The sequence below is a fragment of the Platalea leucorodia genome (genome assembly GCF_965183815.1).
Source record: "Platalea leucorodia genome assembly, chromosome: 13".
NCBI classification, from domain to species: Eukaryota; Metazoa; Chordata; class Aves; order Pelecaniformes; family Threskiornithidae; genus Platalea; species Platalea leucorodia.
Window position 1 is genome coordinate 15,781,885 of NC_138835.1, and position 26,092 is coordinate 15,807,976.

General features: G+C 43.4%; 1 protein-coding gene across 2 annotated transcripts in view; it reads right to left on the reverse strand.

The window, feature by feature from the left end:
• DNAJC5 (DnaJ heat shock protein family (Hsp40) member C5) overlaps positions 1-25,859 on the reverse strand; it is a 28,725-nt gene extending 2,866 nt beyond the window's left edge. The window contains exons 1-4 of one of the 2 annotated variants that reach the window (XM_082325533.1): positions 25,774-25,859; positions 8,609-8,676; positions 3,429-3,565; positions 770-983 (exon numbers count right to left, since the gene is read on the reverse strand). In XM_082325533.1, coding sequence (XP_082181659.1) covers positions 770-983; positions 3,429-3,535 — 321 coding nt within the window. In that variant the 5' untranslated portion in view covers positions 3,536-3,565; positions 8,609-8,676; positions 25,774-25,859. Of the gene's footprint in view, positions 1-769; positions 984-3,428; positions 3,566-8,608; positions 8,677-15,127; positions 15,164-25,773 lie in introns of those variants that run through there. The other variant, XM_082325534.1, reaches the window with a different exon arrangement.
• Positions 25,860-26,092: the final 233 nt, after the last annotated feature.

Genomic DNA, 26,092 nt, shown 5'->3' on the forward strand with positions numbered 1-26,092 from the left:
ATGCAAAAGCCTGGACAATTTCGGTATCAGAAATGCGTCATGTGCAACGGATAGGTTTTTTGCACTTCTGAGTAAATGCGGTGATTTTAAAATGTATTACTTGAAAAGATAGAGGCATATTACACTTAAAAATAATTTGAGTCCAGTAAAATCCAGTAATTCCTTGGTACTGGCAGAAGACTCCTAGAAGGCCTCTATACAGTACCTGTTCCATCTACTGCATGCATGCAATACTTCCAAACAGCTTTTTGCACGCGTTTGTGAGGAAACATGAGCCTGCGGTGTAACTTTGGTACACTGGCGATACTCCTGCTGCTGCACAAGAAACAAGGGTGGGCAAGTGGACAAATATCCTGGAGTCTCTCAAACCAGAGAAGAGCTGGAGAAGTGACATTTGTTCAGGGAAGCCTCTGAGTAAGTTTGTGAGCACACTTCTAAACAGGATCTCCTGTGTGAGCTCAAGTTCAGAGTCAGGACTCGTTCTGCAAAATCATTTAGCAGATATTACCAAAGAGAACACCCCCTAAATCCTCATCGCTTTTAAATCCACTAGAAGGGTCCAAGCTTCTCGTAGTAATATAAGCCTCACTGAAAGACAACAGAAAAATACTTCTGCACTAGAGACTGCAACACAGTAAGAGAAGGTTAATTACCAGGTGTCAGAAATTCAGCAATTTCCAAAAGTGAGAACAAGCACAATTAGCAAATGGAGCTCTTTAAGAGTTTCAAACGCCAATCCAGAACAACTTCTCTTTGCACTTTTATTTACCTTTGCCCACCAGCTGGATAGCACGAAGTATGTGTTCACATTTTCTTCACCAAACTGCTCTGCTACATACAGACCCAGAGAACCATACTTATCATAAATGTTTCGCTTTGTGGCATCGGTCAATATTGCGTGTGCATTATTGATCTCTTTAAATTTTTCTGCTGCCTCTGGATTATCAGGGTTTTTATCAGGATGATATTTCAATGCGAGTTTCCTGCAGAAAGAAAAAAGAGATCATTATAGATTAGGAACTGGGATTTGGGTTCCTGGGTTTTTTATTTATTTTTTTTTAATTCCACAGCCTGGCGCTCAAAGGAGACTTTCAAGTTCCAACTGGTCTCCTTCATCTGTGATTCAACTTCCCTGATGATTCTTCCTTAGATGATAACAAAAGGCTACAGCACTGTCTAGCTTCGTTCACAGGATTGATTTCAGCCTGCTGGATTTGGCCCTCAGAAATCCAACGGGAAAAAAAAAAAAAAAAGAGACATTGAAGAAAAGTAGTACTCATTTTTACTCCTCAGCTCCAGCAATTTCCACCAGTAAGTTTTGTTCCTGCTAAAGCAAAGACCAAGCTAGCAGAAAAAAGACACACCGCAAGTCTGAGGTATAGTACCAAAGAATAAATAAAAGCAAGCTGCCACAGCTAATCTGCAGTCTCTGAACACAAAAATAGAACAGACAATCACTTGTGGTTAATTCACCAATTCCTGCGCAGGAGCAAAGTACTCTTCAGTTCAAGGCTTGCTAGAATAGAAAAAGCTTCAGAGTTTCGAGATATCAGGAAATCACAACGTACCTCCCCTCACCGTGCTCTCTCTTACAACTAAATGACAGCAGTTTACAGTCCCCAGAGATCTCTGAACATCGCACCAAAAAAAAAAAAAAAAAAATCAGATGAAGCACTGATAAATTTCCTCGTTCTGACATGGCCCAGGCTATTTATAGAAATCAGTAGAAATAACTGGCCAAACACCTCCTTAGGAACAGAAAAAATGCTGTTTTGCCATTCGAGCCATCTGTGCTCCCAAGTAGAAAAGTGATACAGAACTGTATGCTAACAGTTCTCCTCCACCAAAAAAGGTACTTGTCCTCCTACAGAAAATTACCACAAAGTCCCATATTTGAGAAATACACTAGAAGCCCGCAGACGTTTACGCGACAACTTTGCAGTGAGGAAATGTTTAGACAAACATAAAATAAAGATTTGTGCCAGCAGACATTTGGACATGCATGCAAGCATATCGCAGCATTCAAACAATAAATGGAGCGTGCACTTGAAATACTCAAACGGTACACGATGCTGTTGGGGTAAATAACGTCCAGGGTTGCCACTAATGCCGTAGCCTCGGTAAGGACTGAAATAATCACCGTTTTTCTAAATAGAAGGAAGTTACATAAATCTGGAAAGGGCTTAGCTACTATCAGGCTGCAATAGATAAATATTTTTCATTTCCCATTTCCTACACGTACGCAAACCCCATAGCCCACAGGCCAGCAAAGGGTGTTCAGATGGAATGAGAACGAGAGGTGTCTGTCCTCCTTCTGTAAAGGAGCAGCAGAGGAAAGAAGATCAGATGAAGGTTCAGGTAACTATGAATCAGCTACATTTCACCCTCGGATCTAGTTGGGTCGTTCCTCCAAAGGAAAAAACGTTGCAGTTTTTCCCCCAGGAAATTATTTTCCAGTTGCTAAGACGTGAAGATTACCGATTCAAACTTCCAGTTAAAGGTTTTAGGAAGACACAGGTAATTTTTGAGAATCTGTGGACCCAGCTTACTCATCAACTTCACTATGTAGTTGCCATCAGTATTAAAATGTAACTTTGAAAGGGGAAAAGTTTTGGTAAATGTTAAAGACTAAAAGAAAACAACTTCCAAAATGAGTATCCTCAAGTAAAGGTTACTACTGACCCCTAGTGTAACGTTAAATACATTGCCACTTGTCAAATAGTCCACAAAACGGTAGCTCATGCTCAAGGTGAAGAAGCAATTGCATTTAAGCAGATTTTGGGGGAACGTGGAAAGGGAGAATGTTACAGGACTCTTTTTTGTTTGTTTTTATTTGGTCAATGTGAAGCTGTTTCATGTGTCTAACTCTAAGACATGGAATACAGTAAAAAATCCTCTTTTAAAAATAGTAACTCCACATAAAATAAGAAATTTTGAATGGACTTTTTAGAAAAACGTCACTGTTGATACTCAGTTTTCATCCTTATTTGTATCTTTAACCTATACCTCACTGTGCCAGAATTGGAAATGATGGACAAAAGGGCAATACTGCCCATCTGCGGTCTCTGTAAGCCAGACACAAGGCTACCTGACATGAAGAATTTAACTCTGATCACACTGTCTTAAAACTCTCTTCAACTTCAGATAAAGACCTTTCAGAATGGTACTGCATGTTTGAGAATTTAACTTACTAGAGACGAGATGTAAAAATTTAACAGCACTTAACATACAAAGCCTAGGGAGGTTTTTGCACCAATTTTTGCAAGAAGCAACCATATTTTCACATGGTTTTCTTACGTGTTTGGGTTTTTTTTGCAAAAAGGTTTAAATAAACCAACTCGAGCCTATATGTAAATATGCCATGTGTTGAACACTTAATTAAAGCTATTTGTGCTATTGGGCAACAGATGTAGAACTTGCACCTTTACCTGTATGACTTTTTGATATCATCTGAAGTGGCATTCTTGTCCAACCCCAGCACGTGGTATAACGATTCTCCAGAGGTCGAGAGCGAGCGTTGCCTCTGGTCTGCCATCCTGAACTAACCTGAAGAGAGAACCGGCCCCTGCCAAAAAAGAGATTAAGAAATGCTTAAACCAAGAACAACACAGACCTCATTAATAACGTCAGCCTTGAAACCAGAGCTTCCCCGTGAAAATTCATCTTTTATAAGGTTTAAATGTGCTTTGAAAAGAAAAGGCTCTTAACATATGTGGAAGCAAAAAAGTTACAAACCACAGTGAATTATCAGTGAAAATCACTATTACATTTTCAGCACACCAGGCACCCTAGAATCACTACTGTGTATACTCAACTCTTCCTTCCAAAAACCCCAGATCAACAGCTGAGGTGTAGCTATAGATATGTACTACGTGCACATCCCTAAAGCTACTTCATCTTCTTTCTTAGTCTTAATATTAAGATAAGTTATTCGTGATAATACCTATAAAAACAGCTTGACAACAGATAGGTTGCTATTACGTCAAGGCTGCCTTTTTGCGCCACGCTTGCATAGGGGTAAGCGATTTTGTTTGTATTTTCAATTGCACACATTCTATTACATTTAAAAAAAAAAAGAAATCCTCCACACGCCTCCCGAAACCCCAGCCTCCCATCTCATCACTGACACCAGGTCGACCAGAATCCCTCAAACAAACCCAGTTTGACTGGGTCTGCGCATCCCACTACGAAAGAGGGAAGGCCTGCCCACCGAGACGGGGGGGAATCTCTCGAATAATTTAAAGCCGCGGCTCAAACACTGAACATCTATTATAGTCAAAATCACGCTACTTGAACGTGAATTAACCTCCTGCTGCAAATTCAAGCGTGAAAGGCCCGCGAGGTCTCCCCCGTGCCACGCCACGGACAGATACGGTTATGTCCTCTGACATCCCGAGGCGATTAGCGTTTGCCATTCTTTAGCCGCAGAACCGCAGCAAGGATGAGCATCGAAGAGGAGACTACTGGCTATTTTTGGATTATGTCATTACAGCTAGCCTACACCAGATTAGGTAGTCTTTGAAAAAGATATTTAAAGCACCAGACTTTTCTAATTTAACCCTTTATCTTACGTAACAAAGTTAATAACTTTCAGCTTTTAAAAGGCTACCTGAAAGAAACGCTCTCGGGCATCGCATCTTGCGCTGCCGGGTGCTGGGTGCGACCTCACAGCGCTGATACCCGCCTCACAAAACACACGGTTCCGTTGGCACCAACACGCGGGCACCGCACGCCTGCACAAGTGTGACTAGCTGGCAAGGACGCCGGTACAGACGTTACGACTTTCTCGCTCATCTCACAGCCTGCTGTTAACTGCTCTCCTGCGTTTGGCCTCTCTGACGTCAGATCAGTCTAACGCCGGGCACTACGTCCAGTTTCTTTGACTGGAATACACCAGCTAAACTAGGAAACTCATCTGATTTCCTTCAAGTTGTCACTGGCAGTTTAATTAAAGGCTACCTAATAAGGAAGTTATAAATTATTATTAGTAATAAAAGGTCTAAACCCTAATGCTTTGGCTAAGATTTCAAAATACACCCCAAATCTGGAAGGTGAATATGTGAGTAGGGAGAAAAAAAATCTCTTCTTTTCTTTTGAAGGATACTGTTTGGCTACCAAAAGGTTTCTGTATGAGAGGAAAATTACTGAGTACTGCAAGACACAATACAACTGATTCACTTATTTGGGCACAATCTGATTCAGTGAAAGGAAAAAAAATGTATTTCCGGAAAGAAATCCCACATCCAGGAACACACGAGGCGCAACCCTCCGCAACAGCCTTGTCCCACCCGCAGCTATGGGTCGAGCCGGCCGCAGCCTCCCAGCCCCCTCCACCCGAGCGGTCCCACTGCTGAGGTCAAAGACTGATGAGCCTGACGTCTATCTGGTAATCTAGCTAATTGCGCGGGCCTGCTCTGACCGCGGCCCGGGCTGCCCCGCGCGGCTTCTCCCACCACCGCGTCCCCGCGGCCTCCCCAGCACGCTCTCCGTCGCTCCGTCGCTCCCGTCACCCGCGAGCAGCATCCCGCCGGGGCGAGCGCGCCTGTCGCTGCCGCTCCTTGCCAGGGACCTGGGGGATTAATCTGAAGTCGGGGTTGGAGGGGGAAGCATCCTGGTTGAGACTGTACATGTTAATTTGGCTCTTCCGAAGGTATGGCTTCAAACTGGAGCTTCGAGGGCGTTACGAACATTTGTGTTGCTTGAAGTCTGTAGCTCTACTGAGGCGTAACAGGCTTCCTTTAAAATCAATGCAACATGCCCTTGGTGCACAGATGCTGCAGATCACAGGTATACACTATGTTCTGCTTAATAAAATCCCCACTGTTAAATTAGGGCCAATTTGTTTAATAAAAACGAATTCAATTTGATCCAGGCGATGCCTATCAGTCTGCAGGCTGCCTGTCAAGAATAAAGACAGGCCTAGGAATAAAATTCCACACTGCTGCAAGCTTTAATCGCTTCAATCTGAACAGTTCAGGGTATCTGCCGTTCGGTGTAATGCGGTGTCTGTTTTTCAAAACCGGTATGAAATGGACACGTTGGCCCTGGCAGAAGAGGGGAGGACAAGGTGGGGACGGGAATTCATCTGGGAAGCTGGTTATTTAAGGGAACAGAAGAGTATTATCACTAGGAACGCAACCTTTGGCTTTTTAAATACGAAACAGACAACAAAGGTGAAAGTTATTTAAGTTCAGAGTACTTCATAAACCAGGATATTATCTGTCCTACTGTTTTTACAAGTGGCTCTAATTCACAGTACTGAAAGCTGCTCTGTATTTTTAAAAAGTGTTGTGTTCAGCAGCAACAAGCCATCTGCTACATATTCTGACGAAGCAGGATGCCCTGAAGAGGTTTCTCTCAGAAGGCTCTGAAGAAAGGTAATCCCCTGGATTAAACAGCACAGCTTTTAACCATCTGCGCACCACAATACCCTGCCTTAGTCAGCTTTACCAGAAAACGCAACTGTTTTCAGCATGACCGGGTAAGTATAACTGGTACCACCTTGCTGCAAAACTAAGATTATATCTGGTAGGTTATAGAAGGAAGCCAGCCTTAACATTTTAAATACATCAATGGTAAACTGAACCTTAGAAAGACTAATTTTCTTCTTAGCTTCCCAAAAGAATCCTATCAAGTTTCATGAAACTGGCGATATCTTAGTTTCTGCCAGGTCTGCTGACCCTTTTATAAGTTGTATTTAACTCATTAAAATGGCCAACTATTATTACAGCCAAGAAAAAGGAGTAGTTCTCTGCCAGTTTAGGGAATTAAATACTCGCAGAACATCCCAACGGATGCCACCAGCAAAAAGCATGACGGCAGATCTGGTGGCCAGAAGCAGGGAGGGAGGCCTAAAACTTCATCTGACCCCGCCGCAAGATGCTGCGAAGGATTTAACTGGAAGGGGGCAGCGAGGGGGGATCGACTTTCCCGAGAAAACGCGCTTCGCTGCGTGGCGGGACGGCGGCGGGGGTTACGGACGCGGCTCACGCGGGGAGCAGATGCTTCCAACGCCACCGAATCGCAGCTGTCGGACCCTGCGAGAAAGAGCCGCCTCGTAGGAATAAAGGGATGGAGGGCTAACTCGGTGGCCGTTATCAACGATATTTCAGCGTCGTCAGCATCCGAAAGCAGGCTAACAGCGGTACTTTTCGTTTCACTTCGAGGATGAAGCATTAAGCATTTATTCATGAACAAACCTCCGGAAACTGTAAAGCACCAAGTTGCCTGAAACATCACTTTTCCCATTCCCAATTAATTCTGTACATTTTCCCACGCAAGTCACAAAGGCACAGGCGCTCGCTTGAATTCCCTCCCCGGAGGAAAGACTGCTTTTGAAAGGAGTTGTGGCTGTTCAGCTCCACTGATGAAAATCAGAAGGGGCAGAGGAAACCAAACAATGTTAACTTTAAAAATACTACTACAGCAGGACCTTGGGGTACAATCTCCACCAGAATTTTAATTTTCTTAATACCTGTGTATTCATAAGATTAAGCTACTGGGGGAGGGAAATCACACCCTGAATGCATGCGCCAATGCACAGACCTTTAAATACATGCTGTTCACAACAATTCCAGTGAAGCGTCCGTCTTCAACGTAGGGAATGCGGCTGTCAACAGTTGCTCCAAAAAGTGAAATCCCGCTGTCGTGGACAAAATCCGCCACCTCCTGACAGGGTAAATGATACTTACCCACTAGACATCGGATAATGGCAGGTCATGAACCTTAATGGATACTCTCTATCCAAACTGCACCTTTGCAAATGAGTTTGGTTGGAACCAGAAAAACAAACCAGCTTCCCAGTCTTTCCATACGTTGCCAGTAACACAGAGAATAGAGAAATTCTCCAAAAGGGACAAATAAGAAACAACAGGAATGAGAAAGACAAACTCGGAGCCATGCTGGAGGTGCTGGGAAGGAGAGGTAGGCTGCTGTCTTCAACACAAACTACCCGTAACGTTGTCAAGCCCTCCACAATTACAGTTTTAAGAGCATATTAGCAGATGATTAAAGGGTCTAGCTTGGCAATGATGTTTTGCCAGCTCTTACAAAAATTATGTCTAGTCGATGCTTTACTATACAACTTTAGGAAGCTCTAGACTATTTTAGGAAAGATTTGTATTCCACAAAGCATTTCTGGTTACTGACCACGTGGTAAAATATAATGTCAGTTAAATTTGAGATTACTAGCTTTTCAAAGATTTCCAGTGCATAAAATTAACTACAGGTGTTAATCTTAAACTAAATTATTCTATCTCAACCAGTATTTACTAGTAAAAGTCTAAAAAAAACCACCAAGCCAGAAAACACTGTAGTAAATATTGATTTATCACAAAAACGGAATAGCACCACTGGCCTCCGCATCCTGTCCATCTGTCTCAGATTCATTCAGAGTCATTCTCACAATCTGGTATTTTTTGAGGGTGAAAAAAAATCATTTTTAAAGGGGAGAGGAGAGAAACATATACAAGATTGTATTATCAAGAAAAATACAAGGTGTTTTAAGCTTGGCTTCGTGAGGTATTAGAGATTTCTATAAGAAACTTTGAACTTTGTTATTTTGCATTTAAATGAGTAGCTACAAGAAATAAAAAAATACAGTACTTACCTGGTGCCTAGTTCGAATATTCCACGGTAAGTGGTAACAGCCTCCACACACCTCTAAAACTGAATCTCCTAAAGACAAAACAAAAGCAAATCAGTTGTTCACAAACTCTTACGCTGAGGGCTCACCGCAAAATTATCATCCCATTATGTTATTTCAACAATCCTTCGCGATACGCTGAAGACAAGACGGAAGTGAAATAACAAAAATGTAACCGTCTGGATACTTCTATTGAATTTTCAGGTAAAGCAGGTACGTATTGAAGCCACCGGGGACGTGGAGGCATGCTGCACTCTGGATGCGTTTAACAGGCACACGCCTTCCCACGACACGGTCAGCTGGCATCAAAAAATAAATTTTAAAGGCTGCATTTAAATATTTTCATTATGCTTTCACTCAAATGCCACCTCGGTGCGAAAGTCCAGAATAAAACACAAGGGTTCTTACTGTCCAAAACATTTTACACCACAGTAAGTCTCCACAATGTAAATACTTATCTTTAGAATTGATTAGCTGTCAAAGCAAGTTACAAATATTTTAAAGTATAGATTGAAGGGCTCTATGCTTTTATCTGTAGCTTCAGCCTCTTTTCCCAAACCTTTTACCATGTGAAAGGCACACGCTTATCTAAAATAAAGACACCGGTCGCACAGAAACTCTAATGCCCATTATCTGTTTAAGGCTTTGCACTTTTTCAACTTAGGCATTTGTGAAATATCTGTACTTAAAACAAGAGAAGCGTGTTTTTCAAGTCTTGATAATCTGTAATGTTGTTAGAGAGAGACTGCTAAAGAAGCTTAGCTACTACAGCGGGCGGCAGCCTGCCCTGCCACCCTGCCAGGAGCAGCCAGGCACCAGCACGGGGCAAGGCCAGCCACAGCCCGGAGAGGTTCAGTGGCGTTCGGACGCCTTCCCGACAAATAAACATCATTTTTTTTTTTTAAAATGTCAATAGAAAAGCAGTGTTGTCTGTACAGCGCCCTTCTTCCCAAGTTATGGACATCTCCTTAAGAGGAAGGAGGCGTGCAAGCGCGCGGAGTAGCTGAATGTCACTATGCCATTTCTAATGCCGCGCTGCCTGGCCTCAAAACTCGTTCACGTGCTTAAACTGTAGAGCAACACCAGCTTATTTTGCCAGGACAAATTTCCATCAAGAAAACCACAGTTTTAACCTATTCACAGTCCTGGAGCAGATTACCCGGAGAAGAAACAAGTCCCACTTCGGCGTAGAAGGAGGACGAGAACTTGAGACGACCCGGCAACGCAAACCCCTTCTTCCAGCGGTCAAGGCAAAGTTAGGCAGATTGCTCCAGATCGCATGAAAATAAGCGACTGAATGGGTAAGAGGAGCCTAGGAAATGCTGGATGATGCTATGGAAAAATTTAGGGAAAAATCACCGCAACAGATTAAAATATCTTTCCAATTAAGCAGGCACAGGATACATCTAATCCATGTCATTAATCACAAAGTCACTTATGCATTAGATTACCAAACAACAAACCGCATCGGTGGGACTTTGGAGCAGCTCTCACCCGGCAAGTCATCGCTTAGTCATCACCCAAACCCTTTCGACAGACTCCAAAGAACGAGCCCTGAATGCACTTGAGAAATAAACTCCCCATTCAATTAAAAAGTACGCCTTGCACGAACTTGAAGGTTCTGGTGCGGCAAACAGAGATGCTGGGAATACACCCAGTAAGCTGCTGGCATTACTGACCACAGAATTTGTTTTATGCAATCTCTAAGAAGCTGCTTGATCTTAGCAGCATATCCGTAAATAAGAATGAACCAACCAACAACGAAATAATCAGCTTACTGTCGATGGCTCTATTTCATTCATTGGATAGATACCGTCAAAGGGCTTTTCCTAGAAAATGAAAGGCGGGGAGTGCACAAGCTACAGGCAGAATTTAAACTTTCACGCTCGGACAGAGCGTGTGCAATATTAAAGAGTGGACTAACCTCTCAGATGAAAAATGTCCTATTTTGTGAACCTATAAAAGCGTCCACGTTCCCGGCCCACCGCTTCCTTCATGACAAAGTAATCAACAACAGAACGTTTTTAAAGGGATCTTTAGAAAGCTGCGGGTGTTAATGGGGTTAGCAAGCAGCGTCTCGGCCCAGGCTCTGCGGACTTACCCAGATGGACAAGGCCACCAGTTCTGCCTGCGGCCACTGTAAATCTTCCCTTTCAATCTCCAGCTAGCCGACGCACAGTAATTTTTTTTCCTAAATAAGCTCTGCCTTCGTACCTAGATGAAGACCATCTTTAAATTCACCCCTAACTCTGTTTCAGACAGCAACCTGAGCTTCTGAAATGTCGACAGTCAAACTGAAAAACAGCCACAGTATGCTCAGTTTATGGACGTACGCACCTGGAAATCTGCGAGTGAAAGAGGAGAAGAAAGCAAAGTCCAAACGTACCTTGGAGATTTGATTATACTTGCTTGCCTCTGACAAAACGAGCTATCCTGCTACAGTCAGCATTTGGGATATAATGAAGTAAATGAAAATACAATGATGTGTGGATTGAAGCTTCAAAGAGTTCAAATACAAGATTCCGGCCCAGGCCTCGTCAAAACTCCATTGGAAGAAAAGTCCTTACTTTTTATAGCACACGTACACAATATCTAGCTAGGTACAGAACTCAGAATATACAGAAAAGTAATTTTTTTATCTTAATACGGATGCAAGTAGCAAGATTTTCTTCAGTCTCTCAGTTACGCCAATACGAAGTTTCATTAACAGCAGAAAGCCTGATTTACAGCTGGAAATAACAAGACCAAAATAAATTCCAAAGGCACCTACGTCTTATAAAAAAATCGAAGCACATGAGAAGCCCGTGCCAGCTATTTCGCATCACCCCTCCCTGACCGCACCGCGCTCCCTGCCAGCGCGGCGGCCGGCCGCAGCACGCTTCCCGGGCTTTCCCTCGCCTGGTTTCTGTTGCGACCGGCAATCCTAATTTAGTGACTCGGGAACGTTTTGATCTACCCATCCAATCTCATTATTCGGCAGGCCAGATCCACTAACCCAGAGCTCTACATAATACCCTGCTTGTAATTACTTGTAACTACCTTCCCTCCTTATTACACGATATTCACAATACAAACAAAAGGAGAGAAAACGAAAGGACGGCTGCCAGAAAAGAAACGGAAGCGTTTAAAATCAAGATTAATGGACGTTACCCAGTTTCAAAAAACACAAGAACTCAAAGCAAAAAAGTCTGGGGAAGGGAATACGCAATCGTTTAAGAAGCGGCGAATACAAATATAAGTACGCAAATCAGAAGAAAAGATTAAAGAATGATGGAGATAAGATAACAAAAGCAAGCAAAGCTACACAAATGCAAACTAAATTCAGCAACACACAACAATTGCGATAAGTTTTGTAACACAAATGAAGAAATACGCTTCGGGAGTTTGCCTCTTCTTTCAATCATTTTGCTGACACCAAAACCAGCTCTTCCAGCCTCGTTTGTCCTGCAAATTTGAATGCGATTTATCTAACACCGTTTTTTCCCCATATACCGTGACCATAAATAAGTGCTCAGCACCTTTTCTTCCTCTAACCAAGAGATATATACTACCTCTTCCTCACAGAAATCGGACATGTTCTCAGATCTATTCTTTTTGATAAAAAGCATATCTGTTTCTCCTCCGACAGATGCAGGAAAACCACTTTTATTGAACAGTTCTACTACCAGAACTGTCATCACCTGGCTCCGTAGGCTGCTAACAAAAAGAGAGAAGTATCTTTAGGAAACCTTGCTTCATAATCCATCTCCGTCACGTATGGGAGCTATATTATCGTTCTCAAGTATTTAAAGAATTAATGCTGCACTTAAGGCAAAACAAACAAACAAACAAACAAACAAACAGACAAAACCGAAACTCCCAAGTCTTTACTTTCACATCCTTGCTTGCTCACGCCACTTGCAAAATGGATGAGTATGGGAAAAACGATGCGAAAAGGCTGAAGGTAAAGCAACTTGGCTAGTAAGTGCACTCAGGAGCACAAAAGCACAAAAGACTTTTAGCTAAATTTTGCTATTCGGTTTGCAGCCTTTCGGTACAGGTCCTGGGAGAAATCTCCTATCCATAAAAACACTCTGTTTTAACACGGAAATCCTGATGTAAAGCTAACCTAGTATCCAGGGAATTAATTTCAAATGTATGCATCTTTCTCCCACAAAAAAGAATCTTACTATGGCCAAATTCATTTTCCGTCGGAACAGAAGATAGGTCTCCAACAGTGAAAGACTATGACACTAAAATCTTCATTAAAATCTCTTAAATGTGAGTTTAAAAAAAAAAAAAACAAACACCCCACAACACAGAAACAGAGCTTTTATGTAAATGAAATCTGGGACAACACAACTTCTCTGCTAAATTCAAGTCTAAATCAGTGTAACATCCATCATTAACGCCTGAAAGAGATGTTACACTGAAACTTCTGACAAACTTAACTACAGCGGTACAAGCATCGTTTCTCTAATAAGCTTAGCAGATTAAAATTTAGCCATTTAAGTCTGATTGACCAACCTGTTATAAAAACTTGTGACCTTGTACCCTATACAAGAGTAAGATTCAAACCTACTAAAGAAGGTTTTCCATACTAGGGGGGAAAAATGTAAAGTATTAGGATTCACATTTTCTATCGTGTCTCTTCAGCTAAAAGAATTACTCTTTAAAACCCTGGATTTTTTTAGTAGATTCCCTACTTGTGATTTCATTGCTCCTATTTAATCCTCCAGCAAAATTAAATTATTGTTTGTGGCATTACAGTAGTTTCTATGGCAGAGTGCAAGTGTCACAAACTATATACGGCTATAAAAACCCTACATCTGCTTCCTGAGCTATTTAGAAATTTATGAAAAAAACAGTAGTTCTGTTTGCTTGCCTCATTATGACTCTTAATTGCTTCTCTATACAAATCTACGCAGCGTTTGAATTGCTGTAACTACTCATAGCACGCGAGTTCACTAAAACAAATCAGAAAACACACAATATTCACTACTGTGGGTAGAGTGATACTGATGTCACTTATTTCTTCCAAAGAAATATCTTACACTTCTTCAAAAGCATCAATACAGAGGTACAGCTCCGTTCGTGCTAGGTGAGTTGAATAAACTATATCAATTAAAAAAAAAAAAAAAATAATCATATCGCTAATGGCTATACCAATATAGTCGAAACATGAAACCTTTAAAATATAAAGAGTCTTGGAACAAACAGATGGGTTTACTCACATAAAAATGAGATTTATACTATTATGTCACACCTGTAGGCAAGGCAACTAAAGGCTTTTAAACAGCAATAAGAGAAAAAAATGTCTGTTCGCTCATGTGAGAAAAGGTTCAGCAACTGGATCATTTCTCCAAACGCGACCACCGACCCCCGGACAGCCCGCTCCAAACGCTTCGCCACCTTCGGCGGGTTACGGCGAGTCTTCTGCGGCACGAAGCCGTAAGCGTGCAACAAACCCAGCGGAATCACCCCAGCTTTAGCAACAGGCTAAGGAGACAACGCCGGTCCAAGCGGCGGCTTTTTACAGCACAGGCAGCTTTCGCCTGGTCAAAAAGAAGGAACAAAGTGAGTTTACAGAGCACATCTGAAAAAGCCATATAAGCAGTCTGAGGCAAAAGAAATGACGCGGTGATCTTCCCAGACATGAACACATCTTTCAAACTACAAGCCGGTCAGCGAAGGGAAAGAAAAAGAGATTTATCAAAAATTAATCTGGGAGGGCAGGGGAAGATTACCCTCTGTACCCATCTACAGGAGATGGAGAAAAAACAAGTTCCTATCTTCTTTTGCTATCAACTGTAAAAGGCCAATAAGGGGTTTCCCCCCCTCAAAATTTAAATAATGTACAAGTATGGTTTTACAAATTGCAAAATGCAGACCAAAATTATTTCACAACTAACTTATGATTGGAATCGCTTTGTTGTCAAATAAACACTCTTGGCAGTTTCAATCATGAATAGTTTTTGTTAACGACTTTGAAATTCACGGTTTATTTTAATGGGCAAAAAAGCAAAAACGAAGACGGGGTTGTACGGACAGCAGAAGGTAATTCACACATCTTCAACCCCATCTAAAATGATCACAGCTGGTGTTTCCCTTTGAGCAACTTTACCCCTGTTTTTAGGTTATTGGTCTCTGCCATTTGGTTCTTTAATAGTCCTCTCTTCCCCCACCAAGCACACAAATCTTCCTCTCAAAAAGTTATGAATAGAAAAAAGCAAAACAAGCAGAACTGAACAGCAGAATTTATAAAGCCAAGTTTCCAGAAACAACCACCCACCAAGCCACCTACCTCAGGAAAAGAAAAGCTAAAATGCCTTTACACGACCCCCAGGAATCCAATGTCATTCTCTCTGTAACGTCAGAGCCTGTCTTTCTCTTTCACAGGATAATTAGTTTTTAGTAATCTACAAGATTTTACTCTAAAAATTAAGCTTATTTCCTTAATAATACAGGCAGAAAAGAAACTTTTTTCTTCCAATTTACTTTTACCTCATGTATCTGATCAGGTCCTCCCAGCCTAAGAAGATGCGTAATTACTCAAGCACCACTGGTATCCGCTCAGTTAAGTTGGGAAGACTTTAGTTCCAAAGATTTTTTTTCTTTTGCAAAGTTTAAAAATTAAGCATATCTAAAAATCCTTTCTTCTCCTAATTGCTCAACTGTATTTCCCCAGTTTTTGGGGAGAGTGGGGAGGAGACTTCACCATTTCATTATTTCACTTCCTCACAGAAACTGCCAGAGAAAAGAACATTTTCATTTCCTCCCGTAAAAAACGGAAAAACACGGGCTTCTAACATATATTCAAAGATTTCTTCATTAGAACATAAAAAAACAAAGGCAAAACCAGCAGAACAGATTTGTCATCTTTTCAGATGACACTGAATACTAATAAGAAATAGTTAGCAGGAAAAAAAAAAAAAAAAACCAAAACCAAACCAAAACCACACTCCCCCCCTCATTTTCCTTTCCTCATTGCAAGGCTGCATCCAACACCGCACTGCCAGAAAAGCCAGCAAAGACGAGAAAAGCTGTACTGGTGACCAACTGCTGCGTGGTGGTCGTGCCCAGCGAGGACACCCAGCCGCCAATAAACGTAAGTGTTAATAACAACCTGTTCTACTCAAGAGATACACGCTGACGTAACTCTCGGATGCAGCTCTGGCAACTGAGCGATCTGTACAGCTTCACGTTAAGGCACTCCAAGCCGTGACAACGGCTCAGGAATCCAGGCCAGCAGAGCTACAGCACCTTCGGGTGCCAGGTCCTTGGCGTAAGGGCACCGATCACCACCGTTGCCTCTTGGTCAAACATCACAAACACGATACGAAGTCGCTCCTGCAGTCCTGCAGCTGAGAAAAGCACGCCAGGACAGAGCCATCGGTGTTGTAAAAGATGTTTAAGGTTGAAAATAACATTTTGGACAACTTTCAAAAACACCCTCAAAACCACTGCTTTCACAGAACTACAGATTAAAATGATAATCACAACATTTTTTAAATTGCGTGCTCTCTTCCACTCTAGGATCACCAGACTCTGCTGCGAACAAGCTGCAATACCAACGGGAGCACTGCCTGCCACCAGACCGCACAATCCCGTCAAGCCTCAAAAAAACCCCAAACAAGCCATCACCAGGAATAACTGCTCCCCTGATCACAAAGCGGGCACAGGCTGCGGGGTACAAACCCTTCAAACGCAAACCCTGTGCTAGGGCGAGGGGGCGAGCGCGAAGGCAAGCAGCCCAAGCTCCCCAACAGCCCATCTCCAGCCCCCAGGGAAACCTCTGCCCCGAACACAACCTGCCAACCGACAGAGAAACCACAAACTGCTTTTTTTTCCGCAGCCGGTCTCATCTGAATTGAGGACGACGCTCCCCCAGCGATCGCAAGACCTCAAAGCGCACCCCGCAATTCTGCAAATCGGACGCATCCCTGCGGAAGCACGGAGCGGTACAACAGACCTGAAAAAACAGCAAGTGAAATGGCAAGTCATAAATCCAGATTTACTAAACTAATTGGTAGAAACAAACAAACAAAACATATATTTTGGACATGCAGGACATTCTTCAGTCCTCGTCATACAACAGATTCCTCCTCACTGGATAGCGCCAGATGTTACAGAAAACGGTTTAAAAGGCACGAGGAGATGAGTTTCGTACCTGCCCCATCCAACTCCCCAGCACACGGATATTTAGAAGCGTAAAAAGTTAAGACTAAAGATTTTCACAATAAAATCCAAACCAACAGCACAGCTCATATCACTCAAACTTTTACTTGTTGTTTTGGCAGGGAAATACAAGAAAATTCCTTTTCTTTTGAAGGCTGGGCGATGCTGGAGGGGCATGCCTTCATTGCAAATATTTTTGTTTCATCTTAGGTGAAGAAAACCAGAGCCCACGTCCAGAGGTGAACACACCGCAGGACACAGCAGCGGGCACCTGGGGACAGGCGACACATTTATTCCCTAGCGATCAAAACCAGTTTTCACAGCACTGAAGAAAGTCACTACGAATCCATCGCTAATGTAACTACATTCTTATAACACACCAAGAATACATTAACCAGTATAAAATTCATATGTTTGAGTCAGTCTGGATTGCAAGGTTCTCAGGACCTTGTACTTTGTCTCGACCCGGCTCATTTGCCTAGAAATATCCAAACAAATCACGGGGTTGGATGAAAAGTGGTTTTAATTTACACCGACATTTTCTCACAGGAGAGAAACTCTTTGGTATTTTCTAACTATACAGCGTGGTTTCAACAACAAAAAGATTTATTTTGTACTACTCCTACAGAAACCATACTGATATTTATTTCCACTGTTCCCTCACTTTGCATACATTTAATCTGCAAACTGTGATGAAGGATGTCCTCCGTTCCACCATTCAGTATGGCAACAGTATTTTATGGCTGCTTAAGGAAAAAAAAAAAAGCAAGCCCATAATTTAGAAATAACAAGGCAACTGAGAATGGTGTTTGTCCTACTGATTTTCCCAGTAACTCACTAGTGATTAACAAGAAAAGACACAGCTTGAGTTTCAGACCGTAGACTTAGTTTGCAAACCTGGCACTTAAGGAAAAACCATGTTCTAGACTTTAATTGTAACTAAGTTTTCTAACATTATAACTGGGATAAGAAATAGAAAATCTAAACGCATATACAGTTTATAAACCAAGTTTTCAGAGTGGAATCACACTTCAGGGGACTTAGAACAAAAATGCCACTATTGTACTGATGCATAATTTAATCACTGCCATTTACACTGCACATGACTTTTAGTTTCAGCGTAGAGAATTACCACATTTAGTCTTTTTTCCACCTAAAGCAATAACTTGAGAACAAAGCCCGAAAACCCTAGAGTTTTTGTGACAGTGATGCTTTTATTCCTCCCCCTTATCCTAACTACCACCACGGTACGATAGACATCTCTTCAGCCTGCCTGTATACATGGTGTGGTGCTGCCGATGCAACGTTAACCCAGGGTTCTTCTCACACGTATTCCCCAAACCAAGAGTACGCCTTCCTGAAGATCCTCAAGAGGAACAGGAATTAGTTGCAAAACAGCACCTTTCCTCACGCAGGGTTATTTTTAAATAGTATTTTATACATCTACACATTTAAACAGCCTCAAAACAGCAAGGAAGGAAGAGTAAAAGTCATCATAAAAAGATAATTTTAAACAGGCAAGAGGGACTAACTGGGCTTTATGCGGAAGACGTCAACAGAAGTCACTGGAAGAAACGTGGTTTTAAGATAAAGTGCAAGAAACCGGGGTAAGGAATAGCACATTATAGGACAACAGAAGACGCTGGGTTTTCACCATGCAAGATATTTCATCCAACATATATTCCCTTTCAGGACCAGTAATAAAAAATAAAGTCATGTTGATTGTTGCCCCTGTTATCCAAACCACTCAGCGAAATACCGAGGTACGCTTGGGAAATTATAACTATGCACTTTCCGAACACCTTTTGATTAACTCTGTTTGCCTGTTTTTCCTAAGTTAATTGTGAATTGCAAACGTTGTGGCAAAGCAATTTTTAAGAGTGCAACAAGAATGAAGTGAGCGACTGTGGAAATTGGGAACTTTGTAGGAAAAGAAAGAAAGAGGGAGTCAGTTATTAAGGAAGATAAATATTTTCCCTAATTACTGTCCAGGCAAAATATTTCTGTTCAATATGCATTTATTTTGCTATGTGATAAAAATGGTCTACTCAACGCAAGAATGTTATTTCCCAACATTAACATTAGGGCCTTCAAAAGAATGACCGACTGACTCGTCGTTTGTCAGACCAGCCCCCAACGATGATAAAAGAAACTTCCTGAAGAAAAGACATGGTTCACCACCTATTTTTCTTTCACTGCTCGGACCAGAATAACTCCTTGAGACATACATCAGAATCGTACACGTGCAGAGGAGCAGCGTCCCTGTGCGACAGAGCTCGTTCCTTAGCTATCAGATGGAAAATATTCCTCAAGTTCACAAAGAACAGCAAATCAGAATGAACCTGGAACTTAATTCACTGCTCTGAACAGTAAATGGATCTGGTTTTTTAACTCAATTTAGAACAGGAAATATGTCTGGTTATAGCTTCCGAGAAACAGCTCACCTCAGATCTCAGTGGAGGCACCGACCAATTTCGTGGTCCCTTCCCTCCTCCTCGAGGAGCAGCAGGCGAGGAGATGCCAAGGGGGTGCTGGGAAGAGCGGAGGATCTAGGAGCGGCAAAAGCTAAACCGTGCAGGCAAGAAGGAAAAGAAACAGAGACCTGCTCCCACCGAGGTCCCGCCAGCCACGCTGAACCATCTCACCCTCTCCCAGAGCTCGCAGCACGCAGCTGCGCTCCCTGCCCGAAACGTCACGTAGATCAAGGCAGTTGAGGCGTATCGGATCAGTCCGACCGTTTCGGATCAAAGCGGTTATCCATCCGACCGGGAACTGCATCAGGATAACTCCAGTCCCTGATGGACCTGAACTAGAGCAGAACTTAAAGTACTGCTTCAATTCCCTGGGCGGATACCAGATGATTTCACAAGGATCCCGTACGCCCTTTGTAAAAGCACATGAACACTCATTAATTTTATTCCCCTTCTACCCGCTGTTATCACAGCGTCGCGTGTCTCCCAAAGACACGCTGCCGTGCTCCAGTATCTGGACGAGATCTTAACACGTCCCGTTTTGTCCGCTGACCCCCTTCCGTACTTCTAAACGTCAGAAGCAGGACCGCCAACTTCCACGCTGACCTCCTAACTACAGAGAAGTAAAGAAAAATTAAGACATTTCTTAAGATATTTTAAAAAAAAACAAACATTCCCTCAATTGCACACCATCAAGTAACAACAGATGCAACCTGAAATTATAAATATCTCACTTGGTGCAACCCAGGCTTGGTAGAATGAATTTCCTGAACCCGGCATCTTCTGGATTACTGCAGATACCGTCACCAGTAACTGCCCACGAGAACGGCTGGAGTTCGGCTTCCCAAGCCCCTCTCCCCTCTACAAGAAGCTTTAAACCTAATTATGTTTTTACAGTAAATCCTCCTGCCACAAGAAGCAGATTCATAAGGAAAATTCTTTAATGACTGACGCAGTCTAGGCAAAGGCCCACGTTACACACCATGCACTGCAACCGTGACACAAAAATTACCAACTATTTCTGAGCATAAATAAAATTGCTAAGATATTACCATCACAGTAACAGAAAATCCCGTTAAGACATAAAATATGTAATGACAGATGGAAGGGAAAAGAATATTTTCATTTGAAATACAGCCAAAAATTTAAATTTAAAGGAGAAAAGCAAACAGAAAACCAGTGCAAGTTTCTACTTTTTCTAACTGCATAATCGGCTACTGTAATGAGATCAGTAAACTTTGGACTTTTCCTATCCGTCCTGCAAAGTATTATCACCATACAGGTCCTATACATTCACCTTTTCTACAGGTTGTCCTGTAAAAGCCACAACTGTTCCAGAATCCCTACCACCTAACGCAACTTTAGTAAGACACAGATGAAACCAAGTAAAGACTGCGAAGTCCCGCGTGACGGAAGGAAAGGCAGGATGGTGTAAGTCAGCGTTCCTAGAGCAGGCAGTCAAAAACCGGTTCTTGACAGATATATAAGTATATATTCTCGAGGGAAGAGGAAGCCCAGAAAGGCGGGGGATGCTGGCTGGATCTCTGCTTTGCGCTATCAACTTCTCCCCACCGGTATTAGATATTGCCTGTCGTTGCAATCAGATCTAGAGAACTATTTACTTGCATCATTCATCTGTCAGAAGCCATCAGACCATCACAAAAATACCAGTTAATGAAAACGTACTCGCGATGGCTCGTTTTGTACTGCTGCGCTGAATTTTTAAAACAGAACTATACATCATGTCATGAAAAAAACCGCTGGGTCTTTACCAGTGCTTTGATAAGAGGTAACTAAATGCCACCGGGTTTTTTGTTTGCTTAACCATTCATCCAACAAAGTTCAGATCACAGTACTGAAGTATATTAAAAAGAAAAAAATTCATCAAAAACCTCTACTCTCATTACAAAATCTTTGAACGGATTATGAAAGAGGAGATAGCAGCTGCTAATTTAAATTTACTTGGGCCTAGAAGAGTCGTTCTGTTTGCACGGGAGCTACCGCACCGCCGCGCACCACGCGCCTTCCATTTCCTTCTACCAACGCGTGCACAAGAGGATGACAAACTTCCACCCCGAAGAAAAACTTACTGAAATTTTACAGTTGGCCCCGAAGAAAAACTTACTGAAATTTTACAGTTGGCCCTACAACGTGCCGGCACTGAAAGTGCTTCAGCATTACCGAATCAGGCAGAAAAGGACTTTAAAAAGGCACATTTTATTGCAATGCAGATACAAAGTAAATGCAATTAGGAGAATTTGCCAGGACATAAGAAATTTGAACATCTGCTACAGCAATCTTATTCGTGTTCTCCCAAGAAAAACCTACACATCAACAATACACTAAAACCCCTGCAATCTAACACCAATAATCATTATTATTATTATTTAGCTATTCTATGCACACAAAGAAAAAAATGTTAGGGTTTTTGGTAGCTACCATCACTTCATTAAAAATATTTAAACAATCTTTTGCGGCCCTTTCGTTCTGGAATGCCGTTCTTTTCTATCAGTTTACACTGCCTGAAATAGGAAACAAAGTGCCTCCAAAGCTAAAACACGTACTTTCTAACAACTGCGCTTCCTATGTTTTTATTGATGAAGAAAATACTTTAACTGAACTTCTAAGTAAATCTTAAGACTTAACACCATTCAAACTCCTGTCTTTCAAGATTAAAAGCAGTCCCTGGTTAGCCAACCGGCATCAACACATCGTAGTTGACATAGTAACAAAACCATAAAGATAAAAAAATACATTAAAACAATGGTAAGAATTCACAAGCAGCTCTTGAGAGATTCTAAGCGTCGGCAATCTGCCGAGAGCAAACGCTGACCAGGTGCGCCAAGATCACTCCTCAACTTCCTTCCTATCCTCCAAGCCTTTTCTTTTGCAAACCTCCAGTCAGTCACCAAATCATCCTGAACGCGTGGAAGAGCTTTGATGGCCAGGACAGGTAGCTAGGGAGCTAAATATGCAAATAATATTTACACGGACACTTCTAAACCAATATTGCTTAATTCAAATTACTTCAGTTACTGGAGCACACGGAAAACAACTTTTTCATGTTAAAAAAAACCAAAACACTGCAAGACTTTGCTTTGGCCCTCAGCGTTAGCCATGTTCCTCATCCCTCACTCTGTACCTTGCCACGACCCATCTGTCTGACGGCACAGGTGGCCACACGACTCTTTCCTGAGACCGCAGACTGGCCCACTGCAGCCCTCTGGGCCATCTGCTTCCAACTTGGGGGTCACCTCACGGAAACCAAGCGCCTCGCCAAACTGCACACACCCTGCTCCTTGCCAACGCCCTTTCCTCAGACCAGCGGAGAGCCACATCTTCCTAGGCAGAGGCAATCCCTCTCTAGCGCTGCTTCGTTTTCAACCCTGGCAGGTAAACCTGGAGGAGAAGAGAGGCCGTGAGCGGAGCTGCGGCAGAGCCCTGAGCTGGAACCGCAAGCGGCAAAGCCAAACAAAGAGGACTTGCACGGCTCACGATCAAACTGCGAAGGAAATCAGTTAGCGTATTAAAATTACCTTAAATTAATCCCCCATGCTTGTGTGTGTGATGGGAGAGCAGTGAAAATGCTGGCAGATGCCATTTTGCATGCTCTGGGGAGGATACCGGTGCTCAGTCCCACGCATACGCTTTGCAGACAAGTTCTGCCGACCCCTTCCCTTCCCAAACATACAGAACAAATATTTTTAGCCGGTTATTAACATTAATGCTACTTAAAAAAGAGAAAACACTGGCAAACCGATCAAAAGAGGGAAATATGGCAATTAGTGCAGGCCAGTTGCAGTACTGTTATTATAAGTTAAGTCATTTAACAGACAGACAAGGTTTGCAAAACCACCTCCCGTTCTTAAATTGTGTCCCCTTCCCCAGAGAGGATATTCTGGCAGCTGAATTCTTAACATCAAAAAAAAAAGTCATATCAACTTTTTACATGTAACCTAAAACATGATTTCTTAAGTAATCCAGCTAGGCTTCCATTAGTATTCGCTATCAAAATGCTTAAACACAGGCAGAAATCTTTCTTGAAGGCCACAAAGAGAAGAAATATGATGATTAACAACATCACTGCTGACAGCTACCGCCTCCCTAACAGCATAACCTGCAAGTTAGGCCAAAAGTCTCAAAATCAGCGTTCATACTGTTGGGTTCCTAAGTCTTATTCTGGTACCACTCAATTTTTTCCAAAGTATGAAGATCCAAGGAACGCCGCTGACTTGACGGATGCCTTCATACGGCACCGTAAGAAAAGCTTGTCGGCATCGCAGCTGTATTTCGACCCCTGCTCTGATCCTCCGCGGCAAAACCAAGTCTCTGGCAGGCTCCAACCATCTTGGGTAACTTCGTAACTGAAGTCGGGCCGGTGACTGCACCAAACCACATCAACTTACTGCAATCCAGCTGCAAACCAAGGCACAGCAACCACCAGCTGCCCGGGGAGAGGACTGCTTGGCATTCAGGAAAGACCAAAAGGGTTTATGCTTCTTGGGAATAATAATATGTAAGGTCTATGCTACGAGACAAAACATGCTACAATGACATTACTTTTTTCAGACACTCGCTGATAAAAGAGGGTTAAATACAGCACACAGCTCCCCTGCGAAGCTGGGAAATCTCTACTTCGGCTTCACCAGCACTTCCAACCTACAGCCTGCCATTTATCAACACGAGGCATCAAAAATTTAGGAGGAAAATGACCACGTTGCAGCATCTCCCCTTTCATTTAAATGCCGTGGACAATCACTAAGATGGAATAAAGGAGGGAGGGAAAGAAGCATTTATTTATGCTTATAAAAAGCTGTTTGACTGAAAATCTCATCTCCAAACTTGGGGTTATCCAGAAAGCAGATTCTGCACAGCCAGCATCACGACAAGTTTCTCCGAAGTCCTTACAGCGCTGCGAGAAAACCACAGGAAGCTGCTCAATAAAAATAAACTTCTTTTCCCTCCGCTCTATACATTAAAGTCAATTCCTCTTCAACTCCAGCTTTTGCTTCCCCTCTTTTCTCCCTCCCAGAGCACAGCGTACTTGAATTATCAGAGATAATTCATTAACGCAAATGAATCTGGCACCTATTTCTCGGGATCTCTTAGATAAGGACTCCATCATTTTCCATCAAAAGCAAACCAAAACGCAAACAGTGATCCTGAGCAGCCTGAAACCAACAGATGCCTTCAACTTGAAAACGCCCCTACTGAAATTGTGGTCGAAAAAATAAATTCCACTTAAGGGTGGCTGCTACTATTCAAGAATGTAAATAGGCACAATCCTGACGCATTTCAAAAGGAAATCCTCGCAGATTTGCATACTTTTGATAGCTTAATTTACCCAATGAAATGGGTGAAACACCACCGGTCAGCCACTGGGTGAACGCGGCCTGCAAGTTTTTGCTTCAATAGCAGCAAGCTAAGACGATATTTAAACACATACATAACATTTCCATTTGCTGAAGACAAGCTAGCAGGAGGACATCGGGCAGAGATCAGCTAGGGGAATTATATTATTTCCTACCGGTGTAAGATGATGTACCAAATTTATGCCATTTTTTTTTTAAGCTTTACCGCAGGAGAGAGAATATTAAGCATACACAGCTCTACGGCAACGTCTCACAGCACACGAAAATTAATACCTCAATAAAAACAAACCTAATCTAAAAACGTTTGGCTTTCCTTTCTGTGGCTTTCACCTTGCTCTCGGAGGGAGGAACGGCTCCATCAGTGTCACACTCTCCGGCAATAGAGTCAACGGCTTTGTGTCACTACGTGTACAGCGGCGAGGGACGGATAAAGCACAAAAGCGAGAGCGAGGCGTTACCAGCGAAGTCGCCGTCTCCGTTTCGTCCCGTTGCGTTCCGGATCACCGGAATTACCTGACCGGAATTCTTAATTCCAGAACCAGAAGACGCTGCACAGATAAATAGAATTATGCTGCCTCTGCAAGTTTCTCACGATAAAGGCTGGATTTACTTCCCGTTGCTAATACGCCACTCATTAGGCACACAGTAATCCGAGCAGTGATAAATGATTTTTTTTTTTTTTTTTTTTAAATTAAGCAGAACAATGTGGGAAGATCCTATGATAAAAGGGGAAGCAAAACCCATCCCGGATCCCCCCAGCGAAAAACCAGTCAGGGTGAATCGCGCCTCAGGCACAACCCCGATGACTTTCATTGAGAATTCACCTTTCCAGGCCTTTTGTCGGGTTGTTTTTTGGGGTTGTTTTTTTTTTTTTCCCCCTCAACCCCCGCAGCTCCGAGGCCGCAGGGCCCCGCACCGCCGGGGAGCAATGCGCATGTGGCGGGAAGGCGGGCGGCCGGGACCCCCGCAGGCCGCCGCGGGCAGGGGTCCCGCCGCCCCCCCCCCCCCATCTCCCCCTCACCCCAAACCCTTCCCGCCGCCGTTCCCCCCCCGCCGCCAGCACCAGCTCCATCTTGGCCTCCACCCGCCGGCCGGGCCCGCCGCGGCCCGGCCCCGCCGCCGCTCTCACCTGCGCCCCTCGGGCGGGCTGGGGGGGCGGGCAGCCCCGGGGGGCGGCCCCAGGCTGCGGCCGCGGCTCCTCCCGGCGTCGAGCGGCCCCCGGTCGCGGCGGCGCTGCCTCAGCCAGAGACCGAGCGGGACCCGGCGACGCCGAGGGCGGGCGGGGAGGGGCCAGCGCACGGCGCCTGCGCACCGCCGACCCCCCCCGCGGGGCGCGGGCATGCGCCCGCAGCGCGCTGTGCGTGGCCGCGGGTGCGGGTGTGCGTGGCCGGGGGGGGGGGCGGGGGGCTTGGTAACGGGAGCGGGGGCGGGGGGGAGCGGGCAGAGCG